Raw genomic sequence first — 21,002 nt, forward strand, 5'->3', positions numbered from 1 at the left:
AAAGGGTCAGGACTTTGACTGCCCAGGCACAACCACTATTTTGACCTTGCCAACCCACACCCCCTATGCATGCTCCTGTTTTGTGTCTTCCTTCAATAAATCTAGGACTTGCTATTCGCAATGTGGTGAACAGCAAGGTTGCCAAATTTGTTGATGATACCAAATTGGTCAGGATAATAAAATCAAAATGGAGAGCTCCAAAAGGATCTCTACAAACTGAATGAAAGGGCTTCCAAATAGCAAATGTAGCTCAATGAAAGGAAGTGCATATGATGTACTTTCACGTACACATTAATGTTACAAGAGCTGGCAGTGACTAATCTGGAAAGGGATCTTGGGAGTCACAGTGGATAGCTTAATGAAAATATCAACCCAATATGCGGTTGCTGTAAAAAAGCCCAATAATTCCATATCTGGAATCATTAGAAATGGAACTGAAAATAAAACGGCCAGTTTGATAAAATCCCTTTATAGTTCTATTGTGAAGCCACACTTGAAACACTGAGTGCTGTTCTGGCTATCATGCCTGCTAAAGGATACTGAGAAAGGACAACCAAAAATGATTAGGAACTAGAGCAGATCTACTAACAGGAAAGATTACAGCAATTGTAGCTTGGAGAAAAGGTAGGAAAGGGATCTTAAGGGTATATAAAATCATGCACAGTTTTTAAAAATCATTTCATCATATCAAACTATCTAACAGAAAAAAATGAGTATGAGTGTGTGTCTGCGTGTGTATGGGATGCAGTTTGGTGTAGTGGATAAAGGCATTGGGCTAGAAACTGGGAGACCATGAGTTATAGTCTCACCTTAGGCATGAAGCCAGTTGGGTGACCTCGGTCCAGTCACTCTCTCTCAGTCCTAGGAAGCAGGCAATGGCAAACCACTTCCAAAAAACCTTGGCAAGAAAACTGCATGGATTTGTCTATGTAGTTGCCGTGAGTTAAGACTGACTTGAAGGCACATAAATTCTCATAGTATGAAATCTATGGATAGAGACAAGTTTTTCTCCTCTCACAAAGGCAGAATGTGAATATCACCCACTCAAAATAAATGCACAGAGATTTGAGACTGATAAAAGGAAAAAGTACCCCTTTAGGTAGTGCATAGTTATAAGTGGAATTTGCTGCCATCAAATGCATTGATGGCCATCAATTCAGATGGGTTTAAAACGGCTATTAAACTTGATGGAGGTTTGCTACCTCTGAAATCAGATATGGCATGCCTTGATTACTAACTGATAAGGAGCAAAAGTGGAGGAGGGACATTGCATTCTGGTCCACGCTTGTGAGCTTCCTGAATGCATTGGACTGTCTACTGCAAAAGGCTGGACTATACTAGCTCTTGGCCTGATCCTGCAGGATTCTTATTTTTTTCTCTCTCTAAGTTAGAAGACTGGAACAGGGAGACAATTGAGATACAATAAAAGCCATCCTGCACTTTCTTCTTACCTGGGGGTTCCCAGTAAGACCAAGCTGCAGCAAAGCTCTGCCTTCTTCCACGGTAGTACATTTTATGGATTTGATCTGCTTGAATTCAGCCAAGCAAGTGGGCTGCAAAACAGCAACATTAATGCATTACAATCAAGAAATCTTTCTGCTCTCCACATTCTTTAGGGTAGGGTAGGGTACTATGCCAGACCTATACATGCAAAGTAGCAGCATTCTGATTTGTGCCTCTTCATTTTTTAAATTTCACAAAGAAACATTTATGATGACATCCTACACAAATCCCATTATATTTTCAGGTAAGTGTGAATATAATTATAATTTAGGCTCCATGGCAAAACAGCCTTGGTCAACCTGTACTTTATACTTCACTAAGTGTTGTGCTTCGATCTAGGAAGCTCGTCAGTTCTTGCGAGACTTCAGCTCTAACATGTGAAGAAAATCAGCTCTGCTACCTTGGAGCTAATATACACATATAATACCTTACCATAACCTCTGATTATACTTAGGTCATGCTGTAAGCAAAGCACGATAAAGTTTTATTGATGGAATTATCTACAGTCTTGGTAAATGCTGAACCAGGGGTCTCCTAAAATAGCCTTGTCCAAAATGAACTGGATTTTCCTGGGCAGCAGTGTCAGTGGCCTCACTGGCCAGGCTGCTTCTAGACTTGTTTATTTATTTATCCATACATCCATACATAGTATTATAAAGTTGAAAAGGATCTTGGAGGTCATCTACTCCAACATTCTGCCCAGTGCAGGAATTCTCATTCCATCCCAAATGTATGAATATATACATTTATATAATTTATGGGGCTGCCCAGCTCACAATTTGAAATTCTGGGTGGTTTACATGGGGTTAAAAAAAAGACACAGAAAACCTCCACAACAGAAATATGAGCACAGTGCAATCAAGGCCAAAACCACACTCATAATCACAATACAAACCATTACTAGATGGGCTCATCCAATGCCCTGGCCCACTGACTCAGGGAAGAGACAGGTTTTCAAGGTCTCACAGAAGGTCAACAAAATCAGGGCTATCTGAATCTTGGCATGCCCTTTGGAAGAGGTGTCATGACAGAGAAGTGATACCCGCTGGGTCCACCAACTGACAGAAGGGACTCAGAATATGCCCATTCTGTTAGCACTTGTGGGAAAAACAGAAACCATTGGAGATAGGCAGTTCCGCAAACAACCTGGCCCTTTTCCAAGAAGGGCTTTATAAGTGGTAACCAGAAGCTTGACTGCATCTGGAAGCCTACTGAGAACCAGTGTAGCTTGCAGGGTACAATCATTATATGGGCATTCCTTGGTGCCCCCATGACTGCCCACACTGCTGCATTCTGGATCAGTCGTAGCTTCTGGATGGTGCTCAAGGTCAGCCGCATACAGAATGTGTTGCAATAGTCCAAGTGGGAGGTGACCAAGGTGTGAGTGACTATATGTGGAGGAATTAAGCTTGAGAATTCATTCCATCTCCAAGCACATAAACCTGAATTATCTAGTGGAGAGATAATACCCTGTGTTTCATGACTGTACCCTCTACAAGATCCTTTGCCTTACGTCTTACTGCTTGGTTTTACTGCTTGAAAGGACATAGTCCACTTAGTCTTATATCTATTGGATTTCTACTCCTTAAAAGGTTCAGGAATCCTGCATTAAAAATTGTGTTACCCAAGTGTACCAGTGGCATTCAGAGAAGATGATTGTATGGCACAAAAACAACCCGAAGTTACCATGGAAACACTTCTGCTCCCTCACCATCTGCAAAATAGCTTAACTTGTATTCAAGCAACAAAGGAAAGGGAACAATACAAGGTGATGAAAATCTGTATTTGATGGATTACGAAAGCCCTTCTTTACAACAAGGTAAAGGTGAGCAACTCACCTTTGCTTCTTTACTTGTCATCTGTCGGATGCCTTTTGGGCCAATCACCAGGTCCACAGTGATATTCCATCCTTGCTAAAAAGGGAAGAGAGAAAAGTAATTTGTGCTCCAGCCAAAACAAGACTCTCCTAATTTTTGCAACCCCTAACATTCTAGGTGTATTGAGCAGCTGAAGAATTCTAGAGCAGGAGTGATGAAAGATAATTCTAGAGCAGGAAATTATGCAAATAACTAATTAATACTATTATATTAAAGATCAACAAAAAGGTTTAAGCTCTCCTGTATTTTTTAAAACTTATATGGGATTTAGAAGGAAAATATCAACATATATCATTTTAGATCAGCAAAGTGTTGTACGGGTAGTCCGTGGGTAAAGAATGTCTGGGTTACAGATGACCCATAGGTAAGAATGGAGCCTACTGTAGCAAAATTTGAGTTAAATACACAATGGTTTGAGTTAATTACACAATACTACTTATACAGTATTATACCGTAATCCTGTTCCAGCTTACATACAAATTTGACTTAAGGACAGACCCTGGGAATGGAACTCATTCTTAAACTGGGGACTACCTGTACATTTGGAAAATTGATTTGGCTTCAATTTCATCGACCTTTCAGGTTGTGACTCTTAGACACCATATGACTGGAATTGGATATCAGTCTGGAAGTGGAGAGCTAAGAGATGCCACAAAGCTTGAAGCAAAGTGGAAAGCCCCACATTATATGAAACTACTGTGAATATGATACATTACCTAAGTAAGCTCTTAGGTTTGAAAACCTTTTGGAATAAAATCCAATTAAGCATAAATAGGTCCCAGAGACATCAGGTAAGCAGGGAGGAGTCAAAGATAAGCATGTGTAAATTTGGATAGAAGCCCCAATTAACAGTAGAGAATGACTATCATAAAACATATATTTTTAATTACTTGCTTATCTCTGTTAGTTGTCAAGTCTGAAGTTTTGGGATATAGCCTTTTTTCTAAATATGACAATGTCAGGCTAATGAGCTAGAAAAAAAAGTTACTTTATTTAACAAGATTTTTTACCATTGTCTTGGATCACCTCCTGATCTATCTGACCCCCATCTGTCAAACCCTATCCTCTATCTTACAAGTTCCAATCCACTGAATTTCAGAAGTTCTAAAACCCCCAAACTTGGTCCCTATTCTTCTTGCAGCCTGTCAGGAGATCTCTTTGTACAGTACTGGTAGAGAAGACGCCAATCACAATCTATTATGATGACATCCTGAAGAGACGAAGTTTTCAAGGTCATCCTTATTTGATGCATCTATATCTAAACTGTAATTGGAACCACAATAAGGCCACACAGACTCTGGAAACATTTCCTTGCTTGCCCAATACTTACAATCAACTCACAGCGATAGCTTTCTTGATCAATGTTGGCAAAGGTGGAGAGGGTGCCAAGGAACTTCATGATGCATTCTTCCTCTCGCAAGAGTGCATACTGCTGGAAAGTCTGCTGGATCATCTTGCGGAACTGCTTTGGCTATGAATGGGAAGCAGGGAGGAAAAAAAGAAAGAAAGAAAAGAAAACCCCCTCAAACTTCTTAATAAATGAAGTCAGAAGTCTAAGATGGAATGAAGTATTTTTTTCTGAAACTTTCACATTTGTACTACCAGAAACCTAAGATTTTTCTGCTCAGGCAAGCAGAATACTTTAGACAATAGACAGTGTGAGATTATTGCAATTTTCAAATAGCTGTTTCTGTTGTTTAATTCTGTTGTAATTAAAGAAAAATAACCCAGTACAGTACTTTGCTGAACAGTTTTTTGATATGGAGAGAAACTTTTATGCAGAGGAGCAGTAAAAGATATTTTTGACCCAGCCCTTCAGTCTGAAAGTGATGGTATAATTCATTCAGCCATTTCAGATTCTGAAGCCTTTTTCTGCCATTTATATAGATCAGACTTTAACCCAGCAGCATCTGTAGAAAACCACGATGATGCCAACATGACAGGATGCAGTGATGTCATCATGCAAATGCTACCATTGCACACTTATGTTCTAAGATCTGACCCAAGTACTTAGGTTGCATGACTTGTGTGATGATATTTTCATGCATATTTTGTCTCCTCCCAACTCTCATGGATGTTCATACTTTAAACCTTAACTATCTAACTTGTGGGTCCAAGTCTGGTGATATATTAGGTAGTTACTTTTCCCCCTTGTAATTCAGGCTGTGAAAGAACTGTTCTATTACAGTAATTCCTAAGACAGATCAGAATGGGGAAGAAAAAAAAAAGGGGGGGGGAGAAAAATCCACTCAGAATAATTGTAGGAAAACTAGGGGCTCTGCTAACCTTTCTCAGATGCATTACAACTCCCATCAACTCCAGACAGACTGGCTAATGTCTTGTTCCCACCCTCAGTCTAACACATATACATGGAGCTAAAACATTCCTCACCTTCAAGTTGTCCTGCATCTGCTTTGGAAAGAACAGGTCCAGCCCCACTTCCTTCCTTAAAGAGAAAGAAGAAGCCTCTTTACATGTCTGTAGGTGTCCAACATGTGGCCATTTTAATTTATAGTGCTTCTGTTTGGATTTGAAAGCCATTCAGGCTCCATTAGAATGGGCTTTAGCCATGATCATTCAATCTATCTTGCACTGCTGTCTACTTTGGCTGCCAGAGGAACACCACCTTGCTCTCAAGCAAGCATCCTTTCCCAATCATCTGTGACTGTAGACAATGCCCTCTGGGCAAGGAGAGCAGGGATAAGGTCTGTGAAGGAGAGGAGCTTCCCCTGAGATCTTTGTGGACTGGATGGGGAGGCCTCTGGTAACCTTACTTAGGCTGTGGTGTGGAATTGTATAGGATCATTAACTCCTTCCAATTCAACTGAGATGACCCACATCATTGCAGAACCTGGGACCAAAACTATTGTTAATTGGTGCCTTAGCTCCCCGTCATTCCACTTCTGCACCGCATGGAATTTCTCCCCACTGATTCTTTTTCCAGCTCAACCTTCCTCAAGCAAATAAATATTGGGATTTCAGCTAGGGTGAATTGGGGCTACAACTCTCAGTTTGTTTGTTTGTTTGTTTGTTTGTTTGTTTTCTATAGCCACCCATCTCAACCAAGTGACTCTGGGTGGTGACTGTTTCAGTTTTCCCAGTTGAAACAGACAACGATGTAAGCGAGTAGGAATCGGACTCAAAAAAGAGTGCAGCAATTAGCTGTTAAGTCTTAGAGACGCTGCTGTGAATCTGTGGGTGGGATTTGGGAGATCCTGTTTCTGTCTCTCTTCTTCATACATGAACAGACACACACACCTACACACATTTAAAATATCTTCTCTGGTTATGCAAGCAGGGCTGCATAGAGGTACACAGGTAGAAAAAAAAGAAATCTATCAGATAGTTATCACTACAACTAACGAGAAACATTTTAAAAAATCAACCAGCATAGGTAAAATGTTGTCTACATACTCTAGGAATTCAAAGTTGGACTTCTTGTCTAGAGCATTGTGAGGCATGTCCTTGTAGAATCTCCTGCAAAAATTGGATATTAAAGCTAGCATGATTCCCAATTCACTGCAAAATTCATTCTGATGTTTTTAAATTAAACTTTCCCATCTCATCATCAATGGAACATCATTCAGTATCATCACCTGATTCATGCATAATGCTGAGCATTGGTGTGGTTTGTTTTGATTTAGCTAAATGTGGAAACTCACCTATTAAGAGTTAATGCTACATGCAAATCAACCCATTATGGTTTAGCTTGGTGTGGAAAACCCATTCACCGCAGCTTGTTCAGTAAACTGCAGTTAACAATATCCTGCTTTACTATTATGCAGGAGCTGACCAGTTTCTTGTAATATTCCTCCCTAGTTGCATCCTTTCAGATCTCTGGCTTGGCTTGTGTTCTCTTGAATTCATGCACAGTATTCAGCTTTCCTCAGATCCTTCTTGTCAATGTCCCAGCTTCAGTATTTTGATTCCTGTTTTGCTAGGATCATTGTGCAAACCAAGATCATCATTTGCTAGGATCATTATGCATTTCCAAACGTGCTTATGTCAGATGCAACCTAGCAAGTACATACCTAAGCTCCAGGCAGCCTAGCTGTAGAGCCATCCCCTCACTCACTTTGCTCGCATAAAGTTGCATGTACTCACTCCGGAGCTGAAAAACACAAATAAGATGATTAGTTAAGGATCCCAGGTCCCTACCGGTGCTCACTACTCTTTCTCGAAAGCAGAGATGAGTGGGTGTTCTTTCACAGAGAAAACACTAAGGGCTTTAAGTAAATATATAAAATGCATTTATATAATACATATTTATTCATTTAAATCCATGCATCTATTTATTTAAGTAAGTACATTTAACAAAGTGTCAGCCTTGTGAAGTAGTCCAGACAAGAAACACACCCAAATGAACTAATCCTACTTCATTGTAAGGTTAACTGAATCTTATAAGACTGAAAGTATTTCTCCCCTCCTTTCCTTTTAGTCTCTGGAAAACTAGGGAGAGTCCCTTCTGGAATGCTTCCCATGCTTTTCCCCCTCCAGCGGCCCGAGCTGCTTCCTATCAGTCCATTGCCTAGGCTGTCGGTCTTCCTCCTGTCTCCCAAGGTCATTCCCACACACCATTATAAAGTGCTTTTCAACCATTCTTTCCCATGTTAGGCTTTGAACCCACCTACTTTTTCTGGGTGGGAGCACATACAGCACACCATAAAAGAAGAATCATGCAGCTTCCTCAGACCATGACTCATCTAGTCCAGCATCTAGTTCCCCACCATGTCCAATCAGAGGCTTTCTAGAAGCCTAGAAGCAGAGCAGAAAGGCAATGCCTTTCCTTACTCCTGCTCTGCAGGAAACAATCTCCAGGGGGCAGAATCTCTGACATCATTTGGCCAGGGTCTCTATACGGTATATTGTACACTGGGTGACATTGCTTTCCCCTCAATCTAAATCTAAATAAACCACACCGGTCATCCAAATGTTCAGGGAGAGAGGACTACGACTTTAGTAATGTTATCTTCCACATTAATTGTGTTCTGGACCAACTGCAGACCTGTTTGGTATTTTTCCAAGCATTTGACTGTAATCATGGGAACTAAAAACCTGGTCTCTAGTTTAAATGAAAAATAAAGCTTTCTGCATTAAAAAAATGGGGAGAAAGATACCAAATTCTTGAGTTGTGCCTGTGAAATCAGAAAAAAAGTTCAGCTTAGAGCACAGGGCAAGCAACACAAGTTGTTACAGAGCATATACAGAAAAGGGTCAGAAAGAAATGAAATCTATCATCAAAGTTGGTGAACTTCAGAAAGAAACTCTTCCCCACTTCTTGCACTATCAACTTTACCTCATATGGGATAGACAAACAGTGCCTCTTCCCACACAGTTGGCAGATGCTAGCTATTAAAACACAGACTTTCTTTGGGGGTGGGGTGGGGTGAGAAGCTAAGGGAAGTCAGAACTGTGAACTGAAAGACCTGGAGGTTTTAAGGTCCCAAAATGCAAGTACAGGGTTTTTTTTTAAAGCTCAGAATCGTTTGTCAGGAGTTCTAATACCTAAAGTCGTCATATTAAACCCTGTGCAGAATAATTCCTCCTGCTCTTTGACACTCATTTAAGAACCCCTGATTAGGAAAAAAATTTTTTTTTGAAAGCAGACAACCAGCCCTGCATTGAGGTGGTTGGTTCAGGTGATGGCTAGGCCATAAAGGTGTCACTGAGCAGATCTCAGCCTACCTGCCTTCCATCCTTTCCCACTTCAGTCTAGGCAACTCTAAGTCATATACAAAAACAACAGCCCCAGCCAGTACAATACCAAGAATATATAACAGCAGAAATAAAATATATAATTAGAGGTAAAAAATTACAATTAATATAATATTCTTGGTGGTAGAAGTTCTACTGCACTCAAACTCTCAAAGCCTTCCAGACAGCTAAGTTCTTGTGAGTTCTGAAAGAGAGAGGTAAACTATTCCATAGGATGGATCCCCCCCATCCCCAAAGCTCACTTTCAGCATTTAATCCAATACTGATTTTGATTTTATACATGAAAATATGTGCATTGTCTTGCCTGGTTGGTCCAAGGCCAACAGAAGAAAATGTTTTGCTAAGATGCTGATATATCAGCCAATGCACTGTTTTTCAAACTTGACAACTTTAAGATGTATGGACTTCAATTTGCAGAATTCCCCAGCCAGCGTGCTAGCTGGGGAATTCTGGGAGTTGAAGTCCACACATCCTAAAGTTACCAAGTTTGAAAAACATTGAGCTAGAGGATGTGATGAAGTTGCATTAGTAAGCACAATGGAGGGTGCAACCTCACCCATTCAACACAGTTACACCAGAGATAACTCTTTAAATAGGGACTACAGTTCTCGGATTCCAACCTGTTGGTAGAAGTACAGAAGTGTTGTTCGGTCCTCTTGGAAGCGCTCAATATAGTCTTCGGGGAGGTATCGGACCTGGAGGTCATACCTTAAAGAGCATACCAAACTTTAAGTTAAACCAGCTTTCCTCAAGTTTAGTGCTCAGATTTAACAGACTACAAAACCTAGCTTCCCCAACTAGCAGTGCCTTATTGTTGTCCTCTTTTCCACAATGCCACTTCTACTTCTAGTACAACCTGTACTAATTTTACATTAATATTATATGGATCCTTTTTTTTCCTCGGTGTCTTCCCCTCATCTTAAGTTTATTTTATTTTAATCGTTATATTGTACTATCGCTGATGCATTATTTTTGTTTCATTTTACTAATAAAATTAAAACAAACCAACAACCTGTTTGGAGGTGAGATGAGACTTGCTGGGAGAATACAAGCATAATAGGATATCCCAAACACAACTGGACTTCCCCCCGTCATCCCTTAATACCTAAGCATGAAGCTAATCTGGAAAGATTGGCCGAAATTATCATCTCTGTATTAAGGCTAAGGAAGTTGGTGGGAATGCGATGGATACAAAAGGGGCTCCGTACCTCCATTCAGCCTCAATGTGCAAACATTCGTATTTCTCCTGGACTTCACCAACTGTCAGGTCTGGATGAAGCCAATGGATCTCATCTGATTTCACATGCTTCAGGCGTAATCCATAGCACTCAGCAAGCTGGATATCAGGACCAATTCTTCCACTCTGTAGGATTGACTTTATTACTTCCTGTAAGGAAAAATGCAGATAAATAGCAGGAAGGAGAGAAAAAAATAACAAGGAGAAACTTCTGAAATGGATTCTGGACAGAACAGACTGGTAATTAATATCAGCGGTACCTTAAAAGTAAATCAGATATCCACCCTCTTTTCTAGATGTTAGCATGGAATTTAGTCTGAAGAAGTGCAAGCATTTCTAATTAAAAACAAGAGTCAAGGGGAAAAAGTCACTAAGAAATGGGGCTTCACTGGCATGTGCGCACTGAGAATGTTCTATTATATACTCCTCACCAGCAAGATCTTTGCCAACCCACTAATGTCACTTTGGATGTCATCTCTAATGTTTCACATATACAATCATTTTGGATATTCCTCCTTGGACCCAAGAACTAGCATCTGAATGAAAAAATTGTGGAGATCTAAGACTTCCCCCAACATATTGAATCACAGATACATTTGGGGAAATAATTGTTTTAGATAAATGAAAGCAGATAGCTGTATCTTGAAGGTGTATTTGACTACAATTCCCATCAGCTAGCATGACAATGGTAAGACATTGTGAAAGTTAGTGTCCAGATATTCAGAAGGCACAAGATTGTGATTTTTGATAGGGGAGGACAGGTATGATCAGTGTTTTTTGGCATTTTGTCTGGTTTTAACTACACTACTTCCATATGTACCTCCTGTATTTGGAATTATATTCAAATTGTCTGAAATATAAATTGTGAGAGGCTGTATATGACTTGAACATTACAATGAAGAAAGCACGTTGTAAAAAAGTTGTAACCCTGTTAAAAGGGGCCCTAAATTCTCACCAAACCCAAGCAGGGAGATTATATACTCAGAAGAGGTTGAGTAAAACATATTTAGAATGTTAGAACTGCTTTGCTATATTACACCAAAAATACATGTAGTCCAGCATTTTATTCTCAAGAACAGCTTGTTCTCTAGAATATTCACAGAGCATACAGACAATACATCTTTCTGCTTTGCCCCAGCAGCTAAATTTTTAAATTTATTTTAAATTTATTTTTCAAATTTATATAAGCTGCCCAACTCACTATACAAGTGACTCTAGAGGTTTTTAGAGGTAGACTGCTTCTAAACAGGGGTGTTCCACTTAGCTACATTCTAATGTTCTCTGAATATTGAAACTTATGTTGCCAAAACATCATTACTCATGTACAAGAGGGAGAGTAGCAGTTTTGGGTTTAGCCCGATGGTATGCAAAAGTACAAGAAATATTAAGAAAAATAGATATTCCAAAAACTGTGTGTTTGTGTGTTTGTATATAACAATCCAGCAAGGACAAGGATACCCTAAAGTATTTTTAATTTTGTCAGTTTTGATATATTGTAAAAAAAAGAATTTTGCTGAGTCCACTTCTTCTGCAGGGCTAATCTTTGTATAACCCTGCTTTTCCCCATCTCTGGTTTACCTTGTTTGATCTAAATTAACCCCCTAAATCGTTTAGCCTATGGGTCACCAACCTTGGCTGATGGGCTATATGTAGTCCCCAGCCCCGTTTTTAGAACCCTATAGGTTGCTCCACCTCAATCGCCAATGTTTAGTTGCACATTTTTTCCAAATAAAAGGTTGGCCCTGTCCATTTTGATAATGTCACTGTGTCACTAGCCTGCTTCCTATGGCTTTGGGAAGTTTTTAAAAAAAAGTATGGCCTCTAGCCACAAAAAAGGCTGCTCATTCCTGCTTTAGCCCCTGGCCATTAAAAGTTTGTCAACCCAATTTAAATTAATTCTGATGGGGGGAGGTATGGCAGCCTGTCTTGAAAGAGCTCTATTACTGTTAAAAAGCCAGTTCCTTGTATTCTACCATTCTCTGATAGATAGAATTACTATCTATCTATTATCACTCAGGGGTGATAAACTGACAGCCCCCAGGAGCCTGAGACTGTTGCTGAATTTTGGTGATGTAATTTTGGACTGTTTGGGTGCAATTTTAAGGATGGGAATGGGAAAACAAGTTTTCCCTCCCCTCTGTTCCCGTTCTCCCCACAGCCAAAAAGGCCAAAACAATTCTCCACACTCTGGTCCTCACTGACTGGGAATTGGCAGGGGATGGGATGCAGTTTACTGATTAATGCTTAAATACTGATTAAATGGAAGGATATGGGTTCGAGCCCATTGCAAGAAGCCATCAGCCAATGAGACTGATCAGTGAAACTCACCCGGATCTCCGTCATGACTGTACATTTCACCAGTTTGAAGTTCTTGCCCATGTTGAAGCTGTTGCTGTGAAAGCAAACCTTAAGGATCCGAACTTCATCCTTGTCGATATCGATGGGTACAGCGACCATGGTGGACTCCGAGGGCCCTGCCAGGCTGAAGCAGCTGCGGAGAGAATTTGCTCTCAGCCGGCTCAAGGCCTCTGGCAGTCCGGACATCATCATGAGCAATGTAGCACTAACGCCGGAGCATTACCTCCTAGCAACAAGAAAGAAACCATAGAGGAGTCAGCAGGAAACTGGGTTTGCCAACCTGGACCTGTCGGTACCAATGTGCCAATGCACAGATTTCTTGATTTTTGCCAATCTCTTTGTCCCACCTGACTTTTTATACATTAAAATAGTTTTTCAATTTAAAAAATCAAGAAGTTGGCTTACTGAAAGCCAAAACACCAGCTCTATTAGTACATTTATTTCCAAAAGTGTGTTAGGCTCCACAAAATTTCTTTGAAAATAAAAAGTACTAAGTACTTTGTCTGCAAACATATCTGCCTGCTCCAAAAAAAAGAAAAAGACGGCTGGTATCTGTTGGAGAGCATCCTACAGAATGGGAATAATAGAGGGGGTGGCAAAGAGCCTTCTGTTCCAGTGCTACCAACGTCCTCCACGGTAGCCAGTTTGAAATGAGGCAAGTCCTCTTCCAGCACCCATTATCAGGGAATGCCTACAATATGCTCTTAAAATGTCAAAGGTATCCACTAGGCCAGTGTTGTCCAAACTTGGCCACTTTAAGATGAGTGGACTTCAATTCCCAGAATTCCCCAGCCAGCCATGCTAGCTGGGGAATTCTGGGAGTTGAAGTGCACTCATCTTAAAGTGGCCAAGTTTGGACAACACTGCACTAGGCCCAGAAGAATATAGCACAGAACATCTGCAGTCTTTCCCATCTGGAAGAAAAGTCCTGGCTGCAACTGTCTTGTTGAGGAAGTCAAAGGAGGTGGACATAATGCAACATTTTCCCATTATTAACTTTTCCCTCAAAAGCTCAGAAAGCCATTTTAGGAGAAAAGGAAAGAGGCCGTGGTTTTGGATACTGTATTACACATTTTGTGAAGCCTCATGCAAGGGAGCTGATGATTCTGAAGTAGCAGGCACTGAAGGCCTGAACGTAATGGTTTTCATCCCCTCTTGGCAGGCTGCAATCAATGGACAAACCTTTTATACCTTTTATATAAGGAAAAAGGGGTCTAAGCACAGAGTTTGGGGGAGCATATTTCAAGCAACCCTTCAGGATGAATCCCCCACAAGTATACCTACAGGCTCAGGAGACTCAGACCTCCAATCAAACCTGCATTGACAACACCATAGCACCGATTCCCAGTGCCTTGGGTGTGGCAGGGCTGCAACCATCCTGCAGGGCACCCCCTGCCCCAGGGCCACCCTTAAGCATTTCTTTCCCTTCCTTAACCCCAAACACTGATCAGAAGGTGGGTCTAAACACCATTTTAATTTTCTACACTGTCCCTACAAACTGTTGCAGAAAGGCATTGGTGGAAAATTCAAAGGGCCTTTAGACACAGCTGCCTGGCCTGATTTGGAGAACAGTGGTTGCCTGCAAGAGCCCAACAGGCTCCCCAAATAGAGGAGGGCATTTCTTGCTACCCTCTCATCTTCTCCTGTTAAACATAGATGTCAACTCTTTCTACTTTCCAGGGAGAATTCCTCCTTTTTGTCTTGTTTGGATCCAGTCCCTCCTTTGTCATAACGTCAGGAGCTTGTGCACATGTCTGTGCCCTGGAAAACATGTGTTTTCCTTCCGCTCTTGCTTTCACATAGCACCCCCCACCCCCAGAGAGTCAGTGCTACTGAATTACAAATTGTTCTATAATAAGGGCAACCCAACCCACGGAAAAAGTAAATGTTCTTCGGTTATCGCTAAAAAGGAGACCCTCATGGTCCACATACCAACATGCTCACTGCAGAAGAACCAATGTCAGATAGCAGTGTTAGAGGAGAATAAGAGGAAGAACAGCAGCAGCCTGTAAAAAACATGATCTCTCCTTCAGTATTGATCTCCCTAAGCCCAACTAAAAGCATGTACAGTGAATCTGGGCTACCTTTATCCCAACCAAGAGCAGCCTTGAGCAACGTGCAAGAATACAAGACGGGTAGTTCAAGCAGAGGAAGTGGAGACACACCCCTCCCCAAAGTGCCATTTTCACTTCTGAAATATCACACCCAAAATATGCTTTTGTTTTCATTAGTGTTTACACATCATTCTGCAGGGCAAGGATATGACCCATCCACTTGCAGATTGCTGGCAAGAGCCACCCTCCAGCAGGGACCCACTGCTATTACAGAGCCCTCCTTTGCTTCCTCCCCCACCCCTTCTCCCTACTGTTCCTTGCTCTCTTCAAGTACACAAGCTTCCCCAGAAGCTGGGAGAAATATCCACAGCCTCCCCTGGCTTGGCCCTCTCTTCTGGGGCAGATTGGCCCCAGAAGGAAAGGAGAGTATGCAATGATGGTTGGGAAACAAGCCCATTTAGGACATCTTGAATCCTGGGTTTAGTCCAAGGAAGGTAGATCTTAGCTGAGCATTAAGACATTTCAGTGCCACAATTAAAGCATTTACTTAAGAGACTTCCTGCACTGAGCTAGATCTAAGACCCCTTCCAGTTTTTGTTTTTGTTTTTGCTAATCTAGCACTTCCCCCTCCCTCACCATCCGTACCACTTCTCTGCATTAGTAGCATTCAAAGCATCTGATCAGGCCCTGTGCAGGGATGTGTTGCTATTATTCATCTCTTGTGAAGGTGGGCAGGAGAGGGCAAGTCCAAAAATAAGCCAAGTTCTGCCAAGTGGGAGTGTCCATGTATCTCTGGGCTTCCTCTTCCCCCAACCCACTTGGAGAATAAATATAACGCCATTATACAAGAACAATCTCACGATGGTCTCTTTTCTGTTGTTAAGTAATGTTGCACTTCTTGAATTTCTGCCTGATAAGCAGCCACCCAAGCAGCAGGAGCTTTGCAGGAAGGAAATGGGTAGTTTCAGATACCGCTTTTGCTCCAGTTGGACACTAGAGGGTGTCAGAGCCACACAAACCTGACCTCTGAGGACCACACCAAGGTGGGAGGCATCTGATCTGCAGGGAAGTGTGATTCTCACAAGTACAGGCACTTCCCAGGGGAGCTGGAATTGGTTGGCTGAGCTTCTCCAACCTGCTGCCACTCACTGATCTTTGCCAATTTCAACTCTCCATCTGGTACCCAGAGCGGTTCTGCTCCTTGTTTATCAGGACTTCAAGCAGGAGCATCAGGGTGGGAATGGGGGAGAGACACACTCCATAATTTCCTTTTAGCTTCTCTGCTTTCAAAAGTTCTTTGTTCTCTCCCTTCAAACCGCTCACAGCTTCCTGGGGAAGGAAAGAGACACCAAATGCAGCTGTCTTGTGAAGAACTTCTTGGCCTTTCAGGGTGCCATGGAGAAGAACTGCAGAAGATCCCCCTTTACTCCTCTTCATGCCTCAGCTGGGGGAAAACACATGTCAGGCTGAAATCTGGTTTAGTGGAGCATCCCACCCACCTTCTTTGGAGGAGTCCCAGGTAACTACAAATTTACTTATTTGTTTAATTTATATATCCACCCATCTCACAAAACAAGTGATTCTGGGCAGTGTTTTAACCTTATAGCTTATAACTTTTTAACCTTGTAGCAATTAAGATTTGCTGGGCAGGGCCAATTCAGTGAGCTTAGTAGTGGTCTACACTTGATTTTCTCTACATCCAAGCCCTAAACTCTACCCAGTACATCAAGATCACCTTTGAAATACCATAGCAGCCACAAAGGAACCTTACAGAACAAATAAAAATATGTAGTCATACAAATTGGTCCATCTAGTCTAGCACTGTCAACGGCTCAAGGTTTCAGCTAGGGAAACTCAATGGACTTTGAAGAGTTCTTTTTTCTGAATATGCTGGTAGACTGAAACTGGGAGCTTCTGTGCACTTCCCCTAAATGATGCACCCTTTATGGTTTGAAACAGGGATTTACCACTGAATCTCATTCTTGGCCCTTCTTCTTTGACATCTCTGTCTCCCTCCCCTGAAAGGAGACTACAGTATCCACTAAACTTAGTAGTGTGTCATTTGGTTGCAAACTTACTCATTTTGTACATCCCAAAACTATAAGGCAGGAGTGGGTTACTTGTGGAATGTAGATTGTCTGGAGCCCTCCAGCACCCTAATTTGGCAAAAAGATTGAAAGGTTAGCCATCAAACTTGGGATGGTTTTCAGGGATTTTGGAGGGAGGGGATTAAGGGAGAAGAACCAGAGGGAGTTGCCTTCCAGAATCCTCCCACTTCTATTCCCATTAAGCTCTCCTAAAAAAAGGCCCAAAGCAAATAAAAATGGCCCTGCTGTTCCAGCAATATCAACATGTTACCAGAGGATCTCCTGTGGCTCTCTAGAACACTGCTTCTCAACCCCAGCTAGCTGGGGAATTCTGGGAGCTGAAGTCCACACAACTTAAAGTGGGTGAGACTGAGAAACACCATTCTAGAAGGTCAAAAGCAGAGCTGCTGATAGCTCAGAACTTGCCCTGTCTTGCTAGAAGGGAACCAGAATGCAACAGCCCACCATAGGTAGTCCCCAGATTAAGAGTGCCCAGGTTACAGATGACCCATATTTAAGAATGGAGCCTACTGTAGCAAAATTCAAGTTAAATACCCAATGGTTTGAGTTCATTACACAATACCACTTATACAATATTATACAACAATACTGTTCCGGCTTACATATCAAATTTGACTTAAGGACAAATTTGGGAATGGAATTCGTTCTTAAACTGGAGAATGTACTTGTACTGTACTTCAAAGAATTTTACAATACAGTTTTTACTACAAAACTGTATTAGTAGGAAAAAAAAATATGACAAAGCATATGATAGGAGGAAATGGCTTGTAAAAATATGTGAACTTGGAAAAACATGTAGAAACCTATATGGGAAAATTGTATACAAAAATATTTAATACAACCATGTGTGGGACTAGTCAGGTTCAGAATCTGGGTGGGAAGGAAATGTGGTGTTCTCCAGTCAAAGTTCCACAAGCCAGCTGAAGGTGTCAGCACAAATGTTGACCTCTTCACATGTGGTCTGACAATCAGGTTGATGCCTGTTGGAGCTATAAAGGTTTTTACAGTAAAAAAGAAAAATGCTTCAGGGTTGGGGGGTCGAGTTTATTTGCAGCAAGTTCCATCATGCCTGATTTTTCAGCCTTTTCTAACTAAAATCTAGAAGTGTTTGCTACGCTCTTTCTTGTCTTTCTTTCATTTAATATTTGCACTTTGTGAAAAGGCACTTTTGGCTTCCCTGCCTTGTCGCTGCGTCATTTTCTGCTACGAACGGATACTCACTGCAAAAAATAGAGAGAGGGGAGTAAAGAAATAACTTCTTATTTGACAGCAGGCCAAATCCTGAATTGCTAAGAACAGACTCGCTGTGTTAATGGGCCTACTGAGGAATTGGCTGACCTAATCCACTCTACATCTTCTCTCTAGAGAGTGTGCTTTAGAATGCGTGTGCGTATGATAACAGAGCCCCCATCCGTGTTTTCCTGCAGAGCTAGGCTGTCATCGTGCACCTGGTGACATGTGAACAAGCTGTGCGGGGTCAGGCCAAAGCTCCATTTCATCCAGCATTCTGTACCCACAGAGACCAGTCAGAATGGCTACCATATTTAGGTTGAAAACAGAACATCCTAATGTTGTGCTGCCATTTACTGATTGTCCAAGTTTATGCAACCCAAATAGTCTATCAACCCTTTGAGGTAGGCCAGGTCAGAAAACACACCACAGGGACTACTGGAACTCTACTTTATTGTTGTAGGGCAGTGTTTCTCAACCTTGACAGCTTTAAGATGTGTGGACTTCATCTTCCAGAATTCCCCAGCCAGCACACTGGCTAGGGAATTTTGGGAGTTGAAGTCTACACATCTTAAAGTTGCCAAGGTTGAGAAACACTGTTGTAGGTTATAATAACAGAACCTGGAAAGCCTGCCAGTGTTTCCCTCTGCCCCCTCTTTATACCATATAGAATCAAAGCAGGATTATTTGGAGTCTCTTTCTCGTGCTTCCACTTCTCCCAGAGCCGAGATGTTATTTACTGTCTCATTTATCTACTAATGGCTTGTGCATTCCTTCCTGTTCTCTCTCCTCCCCATAGCCCTACCAAGCAGATGCCTCTGTAGGGAAGAGCAGCTGTGTGATTGTCAGTGGAACACCATAAAAAAAATGCCCCTAAAATAGCATTAGCCTTCACCTTACGGGCAAAGCCACAGAACGGCAGCACTGACGGAAGTTGGGACGGAGGCATTTCTGGGCTAAAGATTCCGTGATTTTATTTATTTATTTACTTACTTACTAGATTTATATAGCCACCCATCTCAAATAAAATGACTCTGGGCAGCTTACAACATTAAAATAATGTTTAAAAAATTAAAATGTAAAAACCCACAGTGACCCAGGATCACAACAACAAACCATGAGCAACATAACCAGGAAATGGGTTTCCTCATGCATCTGGAGCCCCAGGCTCAAGCACAGAGCGACATCTTCGGGGTCTTGTGGAAGGGCAACAGGAATGGGGTGAATCTGATCTCTGGAGGAATGATGTTCCAGAGGGCGGGTGCCACGACAGAGAAGACTCTCGTCCTGGGCCCCGCCAGCCAGCAGTCTTTGGCAGATGGGACCCAGAGCATACCCCTCCTGCCTGACTGAATAAGATCTGTAGAAACAACTGGGGAGAGACAGTCCCATAAGTAACCTGGCCCCAAGCCATGAAGAGCTTTAAAGATAACTACCAGCACCTTGAATTGCACCCAGAAGCACACTGGTAACCAATGCCGCATTCTGCAACAGCTGCAGCTTCCAAATGATCTTCAAGGGCAGCCCCATATAGACCGCATTGCAGCAGTCCAATCTAGAGGTCACCAAGGTATGAGTGACTGTGAGTAGGGCATCCCAATCCAGTAATGGACACAACTGGAACACAACCCAAAGTTGTGCAAAGGTCCTCCTAGCCAGGGCTGCCCCCGGCTCTTTGAGCAGGAACCGTGAGTCTATTACGCCATGAGCTGTCTTAACTGCTGTGCCTCCCTCCATTTCACTCCCAAGGTCAAGCCATGTTAAAGCATGAAATACCAAAGGAGTCTCAGGGTCCACAAAGACCGATACCTTAATATACCTGTTAGTTATTTAGTACCATATCATTTGCATGTTAGGGGGAATAGGTAAGGATTTGCTGTTGTATTTATTTAGTGCACTGTTTGGCGGTAGTTTCATGGCAGCAAACAGTAAAAATGTCTTATGGACTTTTAGGAAGGACTTCAGCAAATCTGTTTCAAAAATGCATTTCTCAAGTTTTGTACTGCTTTGAGTCAAGTGGATCTTGACTCAAAAGAAACTACCTCTTTATTGATGTACTACCAATTAGCTAAAAATGCATGAAATCACTATGCCATGGCCTCATTTTCTTCCTCAACACAGCAATTTTTCAGCTTTTATAAAAGGCCCTGATTCTAGTTTTAAAAGCACGACATGTACATCTATCCAGCTGAATATATATTTGATCACGACCAATGGTACCAAGTTCTTTTCAAAACCATGGGGGATGGGACAAGATTAAAAGTTATTTTATAGAAGTATAAAGGTACATGCACCAGAGCAAAAGTAAAAACACACTTATACTTAATACACTGACGTGATCTGAATTAGGAGTGAATAACCCAGAAAGGATCTTGGTAGGTAATTCATAAAAATGTCGGTAACTTTTTTATGACAGTTGATAAGACTGTTATGGAAAAAGAAAAATCCTTTAGGGATCCTCAGGAAAGGAATAATATCTCATAAATGGGGCATGACCTTGTGGGGTTATCTGGAGTGAGTCTGAGCCTGTGACACTTAATGAAGTTGTTAAGACAGCCCAGGAGGTGACCTGTTGTTGGGTCCATGCAGTGATGTCAACCTCTTTGAGAAAGGGTGTGGTCCCTCCAGCCTTGAAGGAGGTAGTGGTATGCCCCCTTCTCAAAAGGCCATTGCTGGACCCAATTCCTCTGGTCAGTTATCATCCAATCTCCAACCTTTCCTTTATTGGGAAGTTGTTAAGAAGGTGATTGGACAACAGTTGCAGCGGCTCTTGGAAGAAGCTAATTATCTGGACCTGTTTCGGGCAGGAGGCAGCATTGGTTATGCTTGTTAATGACTTTTGGTGGAGCTAGGATGGGGGTGGTGCATCCATTCTAGTTCTCCTTGATCTCTCAGTGACTTTTGATACCATCAATCATGA

General features: G+C 41.8%; 1 protein-coding gene across 6 annotated transcripts in view; it reads right to left on the reverse strand.

The window, feature by feature from the left end:
- Positions 1-21,002, reverse strand: part of PTK2B (protein tyrosine kinase 2 beta) — a 93,572-nt gene that overhangs the window by 32,645 nt on the left and 39,925 nt on the right. For all 6 annotated transcript variants that reach the window (XM_088152254.1, XM_088152253.1, XM_088152252.1 and 3 more), the window contains exons 2-10: positions 12,661-12,916; positions 10,304-10,482; positions 9,716-9,803; positions 7,412-7,491; positions 6,795-6,857; positions 5,772-5,826; positions 4,711-4,851; positions 3,342-3,416; positions 1,452-1,553 (exon numbers count right to left, since the gene is read on the reverse strand). In XM_088152254.1, the coding sequence (XP_088008380.1) occupies positions 1,452-1,553; positions 3,342-3,416; positions 4,711-4,851; positions 5,772-5,826; positions 6,795-6,857; positions 7,412-7,491; positions 9,716-9,803; positions 10,304-10,482; positions 12,661-12,882 (1,005 nt within the window). In that variant the 5' untranslated portion in view covers positions 12,883-12,916. The remainder of the gene's footprint in view (positions 1-1,451; positions 1,554-3,341; positions 3,417-4,710; positions 4,852-5,771; positions 5,827-6,794; positions 6,858-7,411; positions 7,492-9,715; positions 9,804-10,303; positions 10,483-12,660; positions 12,917-21,002) is intronic.

The sequence above is a fragment of the Python bivittatus genome, unplaced genomic scaffold, assembly GCF_059951505.1.
Source record: "Python bivittatus isolate LINGU-HERP-01145 unplaced genomic scaffold, Pbiv_v1 ctg000690_np1212, whole genome shotgun sequence".
NCBI lineage: Eukaryota > Metazoa > Chordata > Lepidosauria > Squamata > Pythonidae > Python > Python bivittatus.